This window comes from Papaver somniferum, chromosome 2 (genome assembly GCF_003573695.1).
Source record: "Papaver somniferum cultivar HN1 chromosome 2, ASM357369v1, whole genome shotgun sequence".
Lineage (NCBI taxonomy): Eukaryota > Viridiplantae > Streptophyta > Magnoliopsida > Ranunculales > Papaveraceae > Papaver > Papaver somniferum.
In genome coordinates, this window is record NC_039359.1 from 135,273,927 (window position 1) to 135,284,186 (window position 10,260).

At 39.9% G+C, this 10,260-nt stretch overlaps 1 protein-coding gene and 1 pseudogene across 2 annotated transcripts; one reads left to right on the top strand and one right to left on the bottom strand.

The window, feature by feature from the left end:
- The window catches only part of LOC113352017, a 50,376-nt pseudogene extending 44,921 nt beyond the window's left edge, over positions 1-5,455 (top strand).
- Positions 5,456-5,910: 455 nt separating this feature from the next.
- LOC113353992 (transcription initiation factor TFIID subunit 4b-like) lies at positions 5,911-9,633 on the bottom strand. 2 transcript variants are annotated; one of them, XM_026597452.1, is made up of 11 exons: positions 9,407-9,633; positions 9,132-9,233; positions 8,554-8,652; positions 7,966-8,075; positions 7,761-7,845; positions 7,507-7,639; positions 7,325-7,380; positions 7,196-7,252; positions 6,980-7,117; positions 6,333-6,534; positions 5,911-6,231 (listed from the first exon to the last, which is right to left on the bottom strand). In XM_026597452.1, exons 2-11 carry the CDS (start codon positions 9,231-9,233, stop codon positions 6,089-6,091), a joined length of 1,125 nt encoding a protein of 374 aa, XP_026453237.1. In that variant the 5' UTR covers positions 9,407-9,633; the 3' UTR covers positions 5,911-6,088. The 2 variants fall into 2 exon arrangements, with proteins under 2 accessions (XP_026453237.1, XP_026453236.1); XM_026597451.1 differs by having other exon boundaries at positions 7,966-8,087.
- Between the last annotated feature and the right edge of the window lie 627 nt (positions 9,634-10,260).

Consider the following 10,260-nt stretch of genomic DNA (forward strand, 5'->3'; position numbering starts at 1 on the left):
GCCTTGTCTAGCTCTTGGTCTTATCTTTCCTTATATTTGCTATGCCTACCCCCTACTCTGATCCATCGACGACTAAGCTTGGGCCATATCCTTCTTATTTAATGAGACTAAGTCGTCTTTTTTCTTGGTCAATTGACTCTATACTCGATTCACCGAGCTTCATAGATGGGTGATCATGTGTGGGCCTGTCTGTGCTCTACTTCAGAAGGCGCGGAAATCAATAGACTAGAAAAAGATTACCCTTCGCTCTTATGGCAGTACCCTTCTATGGAGGGAGGCCCCGTACTATCCAAATTAAATGGCTTTGTCCGCCTTTACTTGGTTTTTCTCACCACCTCGACCAAGATCTTCTTGTTTATAGCTCCTGATCTAGCTCCTTTTATGAAATTTTGAGACAAAAAGGAAATACCCAACACGGGATTAATCATCCATTTAATGAGACCGAGAGGGACGAAGTCACTCGACTGAAAGGAGAGGAACTGACTCGACCGAACAGGAACTTTCTTTGTCAATTCGAGAAAGTGTCTATCTATGTCAATTCAACGTTGACTGACCTACTCAATGTCATAACCGGCCCAACTAGGTGTAAGTGGCAACCGGCAGTCAAGCTATGAGTTAGTGGCAACCGGCAGTGCCCTCCCGATTTTATAAGGCAGAGTTGCACCTCTTAAGAAAGAGAAGAGCAGAAGTCTAGTATCGAGCTATGGTTCCGTAGCTGGGTTTGCTCTCAGCCGATATGAGGATTTAAGCCCTTAGCGTTACTTTAACTAGCTCTATGCTTTCTATTTTGTTGTGAACTTGATCGGGTAGCCTGAGGTAAAATAGAGTAAAGCTGTTCTATATCAGCGGCGCATACATAACAATAAGCTTTGCCCTCCAACTAGCCTTTTCTCCTATCTGAAAAGCAATCTAACTACTTAGGGTCTGACCCCGAAAAAGTTAACCCTCCCTAAAAATTATACTCGTATTTCGGAGCAGCATCCCGCTTATGTTTATGGCCTTACATTATGGTTTTTCGCAAGCTTCAGCCACTAATATAATATAAAGGAAGTGTCCAAGACAACTTAACTTATAAATAGCGTTTTGCATACTCTTTTCCTAGTAACTAGCCCTTCCAAGATCCCCAACTGATATCGAAGGACTGGCTAACCTAGAACCCGCAATATCTACGCTTTCTCGATTACCAGATGGATCAAGAGTACTTCCACTTGTTATAACGAATCTTACATCTCCTGACTTATCTTCCCAAAGAAGTCCATTATGACCAGTATTTTCAAGGTCACTCTTCACTCCATGCACGAATTAGGGTTCTTTTTTCCAAGCACTTCATATAGTAGTACCACTATGTTGCGGATTCTGTGTTTGATCGCAATCATTGGCTATTGATTGGCTTTCACTATGACTCTGATTGTGCAGATTCTGCCGCCCATCCCTCTTCCCTACAAAAGAGCTACTAAAGGCCCTCTCTCGTTGGTCAAGTTCCTTTAGGACCTCTTCCTTTGACTTTCGCTGCAAGGTATGTGAACTAGTCAGGTGTAAGCATCCATGTTGACCACCCACTTCAGTATTCAATGATTGCACAAACTAGATTCCCATGTCCACGACTCTCTCGACTGGCCTAGGAGCGTACACTAGACGGGTGGAATCACTGAGCTCTCCGCCACTTGTTCTTGATTTTCGTCCTAGTGATCCGGCAAAGACTTTCATCGGGTTCGGTCCTCTCGAAATAACTGGAGCGAGAAGATGCCCCTCTATACACTCTAGCGCGAACCTAGCCTTCTCCTATTTACCCCTTTTCTTTCTTTGATTCCGAATAAGAGATTCTCCGCATACACTGCCATGTCTTAAATAGGAATCATATTTTCATTTATGTGCGACTAAGATTCGACCGAAAAGATACTAACATTGGTGCTTTACGAAGGAAAAAGGGGGGGATTCATTCACAAAGCCTATCTCCTAAGATATGGTCCGTCTCTGAAACTAGATGAGGCAAAAGAAAGACCAACGTGTACTCACAGGCATGGAATGATGCTGCCTTTTTCCCACTACTACTTGCCATTTCTCCACTATGATCTGATCCTTTTTATCTCCGCTCTGATACCAACTGATAGCCTTTTCAACTTTTCCCATTTATACTTATACCTGTTGCGCGCACGAACGCATTCGTCAATATGACATTGGAGTTCCCTCTCGGAGAAAGACCTAGTTTACGTCCAGTTCTCTATCGTAATTTTGGTCTGATAGTTGAACATTGGTCTGGAACCTCGATGTAGTGGGTTTGAATTCCATGTTATCCAACTTCTTCCAATTGAATGAAAACCCTTACATGTATCACATATTCCTCTCTTCGAGCCTTTAACAGTTAGAAAGTCTAGCAGTCAAATAGCGGGTAAGAGCTTCACATCCTTGGGCAATATGCCATAGAAGAGAAGTGGCAGACGACGAAGAAGTTGTGGAAGCGGTAGATAAGGTTAAGGCACTAAGGAAGTTCCGGAGAATGGGTGGAGGGAGTTGGAGTTCCTCTTTTACTTTTGCTCCACCATTCGTGTGTAGCCGATGACAGATGTATCCACGGCCACTCATGCCCAGAGCAAGGTTCTGAAAGAAAGTACAAGAGTGGAGACTGGTTTGATCATCTATTGATGTGAGGTTGCTTCCAATCTCAAACCCTTTGAAACTTAATTTCTATTTGGACGAGAACCAGAACAACCTTTTTCGGAACCATCACTTGCCCGGGTTGAGATGATCTTACAAGGCATTCCCCATACAGGATTGAGTTCTTTTGCGAGTTAAGGGGGACTAATAAAAGAAGAAAACCATCCTGTCAGGGTCGTGTCTCCTTGCCCTACTCACGATCTCTGCCTTCTCTTCTAAATCTTACACTTGTAAGGGATAAATTGCAATTGTATACCAACAAAGACGCATCAAACACCAAAATCGTGGGTCTATAATCTCGCGTATGTTCACCACATTGCAGCAAGCAATTGGTCTATAATCAACCACTCCACTGGGATTCTCCTTCTTAGCCACAAGGGTGAGAAAAACGTGCATGTCATATACGATGGAATGAGATACATCCCATTCTAACCCCCACCTGGCTTCTCAATACCAACCATTAGAGGTGAGGAAGATTGATCAAACTTCCCAAGGGGATAGGAACCTACTGAAACAACGGGCAGGCAGACAGGACTTTAGCGAACGAGAAATCTCCAATTCCCGCTAATCACTCTACTCCTCCAGCGAACCATTGATTAGCCAGCCGAGCTTGTTTGTTTAGTTTGCTTTTGTATTTCTTTGAGTAATGCCCTAAGGTTTGATATCTGGGGTAAAAAAATGAGCTAAGCGCCGAGCGAAGAACCGTACCAAGGTGAGTATAGGGATGTGGCGAAAGCCCAGAGCTCCTATTCCACGATTCTGACTGGGACTTTTCCCTCACTTAACGTTCCGCTTTGACTGATTCTTACCTGAACTTTCAAACCTTAGCAGCTCATATCCGCGTGTCACACTCCGAATAACGCTTAGGTGAAATCACTACTAACTCTAAATCGAGGAGAATATCCCACCTTGGTTATTGCCACTATACTTGACCAGCCCTTAACTTTAAGTATTATATTTTTTTTATGCTACTGCCCTTCAAACCAGGCTCACTTTAATGTAAGGGCAGTGGTTATACCCATAGCGATCAAACTCTCTTGCGTCTAACCTGACTTTGATTTCATAGTCTTTTCTTCTTTATACCTTAACGAAATGGACAACAAAGATGGAAAAATGGGACCTTGGTAGGATTCCTGTATTTTAGGTTCTTTCTATAAATGCGAAGAGTCAAAACTTTCAATAAAAGGGAGAGTATCGAAAGAAAAAGCTAGGGCCTTTGGTAGTATATTCGAGACCTCATAGTTAAAAAATAAGTAGGTCAATTCTCAAAAGGGACTAACATAAGCTCAACTTTCGGGTTGTACGCTTGCAACAGCTAAGAAACTAAAAACTTTGGATCCAGTAGTCCAGATAAATGGTTATGCTCCCGAACTGTCCTCTCCAGGAAGGCCTAGCCCGCTACTCTTACGGATAAAATCTTTATATAAAATTTATAATCATATACACGATGTTTTGATCCTCATACACAAGTGCCCGAGCCTATTCTAAAGGAATTTGGTCTCCTTTTCTATTACATTCCACCGATCAATCAAAAGTTCTGCTAGGTTCTTAGTAGCGCTACCTTCTTCTTTACTTCATTTAGTTTTTAGTCTCCTTTATACTTCATTTAGTTTTTAGTCTCCTTTCTTTATCTGTCCTCCCTTCAAGAAGAGGTTCATATTCTCATAGCCTCTAAAACCCTTTTGTAGGCGTCCCCCCGATGGATTCCTTCCTTCATTTGCTCGAAGGCTTCTGAATAACTATTCGTACAAAGCACTCTACCTTGTGGATAGAACACAAACCCCCGAATTTGGTGCCTTTTCTCAAATAGAGATTCGCGGGAATACCTATCGGATAAAAGCGCCTCCTCCATCTTCCTGTCTATTGACAGTTGCGTATCCACTACCGCCTGAAACATAGAAGAACTCAACTTTTTCTTCTCAATTAGAAGATGAAAAGCTAACTTATCTTCTAATTCCTGACGCCTGACCGCATCCGACATGAGTGGAACGTAACCTTCTCCAGCTGCCGGTACGGATACCGGATTGGCTGAACTAGATTGTCCTTTCTCCATAGGTGAGGAGATGATGATCACAGATCCATTTATGATTGCCTTCCCGGGATAGATAATCTATTCCAGTTTCAGCACCGGATCTTTTTTTCCCGATGCTTCCAGCAAGATCAGAAAAGGTTGTATTAAAGTTTCTATCGGTTAATAACATCGTAATTGCACCTGCCAGTACCGGGAGAGATAATAAAAGGAGGAAGGCTATCATTAGAACGGACCACACAAAGAGGGGTAATCTATGCATAGTCATTCCAGGTCCACGCATGTTGAAGATAGTGGTTATAAAATTGATAGAACCTAAAATCGATGAAATACCAGATAGATGAAGACTAGAAATTGCTGAATCAACTGCTCCTCCAGAATGACTGGTAATACCACTTAAGGGAGAATAGACCGTCCACCCAGTACCACTACCTACTTCGACTAAGACTGAGCTTAATAGGAGCAAGAGACTTGGTGGCAACAACCTATGAATGACTTGGTACCACTACCCTATCATTTATGCCTAAGATGTTGGATAAGGTTCGTACGTTGAGGAAGAAGTACCCAAAACTTGATATACAAGTGGATGGTTGTGTGGGAGTTTGTAATATCAAGCAGGTGACTGCAGCTGGGGCAAACTGCATTGTGTCAGGAGCTGCAATGTCTTTATTTGACAAGCCACGCGAATTTTTGGCCTGTTACAAGACGTTGGTGATAAAGGAAATTGAAAGACTCAATTGGTTTGCTGAAAACGCAGATAGAAGAAACTAAAAGACTCAATTTGCTATTCTTTCAGTAACTTGTATTACTATTTAAAGTGTTGAACTTGCAAGGTACTTGGGAGAGTCTCTCATGGTTTCGGTCACTGTAATAAACCCTCTACAGCTAGAGGATATACTTTGGTTTCTTTAAGTCATGTTTAAAATGAATTGTTCCATCAATTAAAGGTTTTTGATGAATTGTTATTAACAGCTGTATATTTACAACTACTCGTACCGATCAAAAAATACATATACAATTAATCACTGTTGCATAGATTCAGAAACAGTTTTCTCCAATGCTAGATTGGTACATTTATTACCTTCTCTTTTCCACGCATCAAACTCCCAGCTACTAAAAGTTCCAATAGTTGAAGCTACTGCTCTTGTGAACTCTTGACAGCAGAGAAGTGATGACAGATTGCTGGAAGACCAAAAATGAAGAAGAAGGAAAAGAAATATGCATGGCACAAGAATGAACATGGATTAAGCGTTATAGGGCAATGGTGGTAACATGTATAAACTAAATCTCAAAATCATCAACTTTTTGGAAACTGCACAATATTGAGTTGTAACTAGAAACATGAAAGTGAGTTAAGGCAGAACGAGAACAACCTAACTAGAATAGCCTGTTTGTAAATGTGTTTCACCTTCGCAATCCACTTAGTCTATCGAGCAGACAATAGAGAACAATTGATTTTGACAGATGGTGATCCCTTTCCAAGACTGCAATCATATCCTTAACAGAGATAGTACGGCCAATTTTTCTACCAGATATCCTCATTGCACCTGCAGACAGAAACAGAATACAGAACACTGGGGAGAGTAAGAACACGAAGTTCGGTCAGTATTATAAAAATCAAATACTGAAATGTGGTAGATTACCAAACCTGATTTTTGTCTAGAGGGGCCTCTGTCTTCATCCCCAGACTGAGCAGCAGAGGACATTCCCACCACTCCATCACGCTTTTGCCGGGCTTGCTCAAACATAAGTTGCCATTTAGAAAATATATCATCAGCTCCAAGAGCAGCATGGGCTGCAATATTAGCGGCCACTGTTCTCATTTTATCATCTTTTGCCTCTTTGTTTGCCTGCACATACAGAAATGAGAAATTTGAGAGAATAGACACACTGCCCGAGAGATACAAATTGAGCTGATGGGTCATGAATACATGATGAATTTGAGGATGAACATTTTCTTTTGCCTGTGTGATACCAGATTTTAAAGAAGACCTTTTAGCAAGTTGGGAATTCTAGCAAAATTATATGTGACCCATTTGCTATAAATACTGGAGAGAGAAGGATGAGATTTTTTCCTACGCTTTGACATATACACGGAATTTGCTCCCCATACTAAAAATTAAATTTGACCTCTTGGTTGTATAACCAAATGAACAGTCAAGCATATTAAACCTCAAACCAATCAAGTACAAACATAAACCTAAATTAAGGTCAAAGCACAAAATGTATATGGAACCAAATGCATATACATTAGATGTGTTAGATTGTGTAAATTGGAACACTCAGGATACTCACTTCATTGAGTTTCTGGATCTTTTGTGCTTCTTCCACTTGTTTCTTCACCCAATTCTCTGCCTGGTTCATGAGCAAAACTTGGTGTAGCACATCTGAGGTGTCAATAGTTCGATGTCTCAGCCTTTCAGTATCCGCCCTCTACACAATTTTATACAAAATCACGTGAAATAGATGAGATCTCAACCAAATCAGTGCAGTGAAGAAATATGTACTAACCTGTTTTGACAGTCTTATAAGTTCACATATTAATCCGCTCAGTCTCCACTCTACACACTGAAATACAAAAGGATTAAGCACAACAAAAATCCACCATGAGTAAGGCAAAAATTTATGCCAGCATCTTACCACTGATAGACAAAGCGCCACATTGCTGCTTAAATGCTTAATACCACATTTTGAAACTGTCACAAATTACAGAAACCAACATGTTAAACCTTGACTTTGATTTTTGCTTCACCTTGTAGCTCAATATGCAAATAACACGCATAACCAGAATTTCATAAAGACAGGACAGAGGACTTCCTAACTGATAAGTGGCACTTTCTTTAGGAATGGGTTTTTCTGCAAAAATATTTCTTCCTCTTGTTGCACGATTCTTTGAGCTGCTTCTGAAGCTCGGCTATCCTTCTTAGGCACAGCGAGTAGCAACTCTTGCTCTTCCTGTTAGAAAACAAAATCTTTGGTAACTTTCCAAATGAAACGTGGAGAGTACCTTGGCTTATTAGCTTGCCTAAACTTGCAACCAAGGCATACTTAGTAATGACTATAGTGAAAATATTACCCAGTAATTAACTCCAGTGCCAGCAACAACATCATTAAACTCTTCTATGTTTTCATGAATTCCCTCGGATACCTTTTGCTTTTTACTGTGACAAGAGACAAAACTTTTAGCACATATTTTTCAACGTAGGCTCAGGATTAAAATCGAGATAACATGAACAGCATTGATTGTCTATAATTAGAACCAAAAGCAGAGAATCATTCACCTTGCCACGGGTGAGGAAACTTCATGTGCATTAAGTCGTTTCTTTTGGCCAACTGAAGGCTTCTTTAGAGGTGTTTTCATAACAACACAACCAGAAGTACTAGGTGCGACCTGAGAGTGCATCTGCTGAGATTACTAAGTCGTACCAAATTGGAAAATAACAACGAATTACTTCAAACTAAAAACCACATAGACATAATTATCCATGTTATAAGAATCAGGAATGAATCCCCAACTAGAAATTCCAAGTGTCTGTTGTCTATTCCTCTCCTCGTCAAAGTAAATGCCAAAATGTCTATAAATCCATACAATACAATGACTCCGCGTGCAGCAGGACAACCTTATAAAGATAATCACTATATACTTGTGAAATATCATCCATTATTCCTAAGACTAGTTTAATGTCAGAGACTTTGATCAAAGATTCTGACAACCAACATCTAATGTCTCTCCAATTTCAGATTGTTGAATTTAAGATTTAATCCATAGTGACCTAGCAAGATTTGTAAAACAAACAGAAATCTTGCTTAAATTATTAAAATCACATAGCTAATATGAAAGATAACGAGAAATTCAAAGAGTCCCAAACCTTATCATCAGGTGCATCAAGTCGTTTCTTTTCGCCAGCTGAAGCAGGCTTCTTTCGAGGTGTTTTCACATCAACAGAACCAGAAGTACTAGGTGTTACCTGAGAGTGCATCTAGGGTTACAAAGTGGCACCAAATGGCAAAAAGCAGTGAATTACTTGCAACTAAAAAGCACATAGACATAATTAGGCATGTTATAGGAATAATTCCCATTTAAAATTCCAAGTGTCCCCTCCTCTCCTCATTACAAAAGAATAAATGCCAAAATGTCTATGAATCCATACAAAGACTCGGCACGCAGTAGGATAAGCTCATCGAATAAAGACAATCAGTGTACTTGTGATGAATAATCACCCATGATTCCTAGGACTAGTTCAATGTCAGAAACTTTAGATCACAGGTTTTGACTAGTGACAACCAATATCTGCTGTCTCTCTAGTTTCCGATTTACTGCAACAAATCTAAGATTTATTCAAAACGACCTAAAAAGATTTGTAAAACCAAACAGAAATCTAGCTTAAATTAATAAAAATTATATAACTAAAACGGAAGATGATAAAGAATTCAAAGAGTCCCAAACCTGATCATCATGTGCATCAAGTTGTTTCTTTCGGCCAATTGAAGCAGGCTTCTTTCGAGGTGCAACACAACCAGAAGTACTAGGTGTGACCTGAGAGTGCATCTAGAATTACCAAACCGGAAAAAAGAAGAAGAAAAAATACAATTAATAACTGCAACAAATCTAAGATTTCAATCCATGATGACCTAGAGACAGATTTGTAAAAGAACAGAAAATCTTGCTGAAATTATACAAATAAAATGAAAGACTATAAAGAATTGAAAGAAAACCCTGACCTTATCAAACTCATCAAGAAGTTGATAGATCGGAAACCTCGAAAACCACACACGTCGTCACGGAACCCTTAATCAGATTCCAAGAAGGCCCTAATTATGTTAACAACTACAATGGAGAGCGAACCCAAATCCGATTGATGGAATTTAGTGAGTGGAGAGTGAACCCGGAGGAGGAGGAGGAGGAGGATGATCTGATCACAATGTTTTCTCCCGGTGATGCTGGCGATGTTGGGTACTCTACATTTTATTATATTTTCCCTCCCTGCCATATATTTATTTTTCAAAAATTAGAAAATCGGCTATGGAACGGTAGATTCCCGATCCGATCCACATCGGAACTTTCGCTCGCCGACTGACTGGTCTCGGTTGATTTCCTTGCGTTTAGTTATTGAGATGTTTCGGTTCGCTAAGTTTGAAAGTCCAAAGAGCTCAAACTCGCTACTGAACTTAGATACGGTTTCCCGACGAGTTTGGAAGTATATTTTTTTTGATCGGTAAAAGATTTGGTGCTGGCGAGTTTTCAAATCACTGGTATCATCATCCAATGAATTTACGACTATAATATAGTGACACCGGCGAGGATCTATCTTCTTTTATACACTAAGAGCAAGATAAATAATATCGTGTATCGGTACTGACGCGTCCGATACATCTATACAAAAGGTAATATCGGTTTAAGTTTTTATAGGCGATACATCATTTGGATATTTTTAATATTCATTATTTATCAAACAAAAAAAAATTGATAATACCATAATAGAACATAATAATTATTGTAAACATATTCTAATTGATCTTACAAAATAAGAGGTGGTTGATTGGAGGCTTGTTGTATCAACAACAAAAACCAAGCA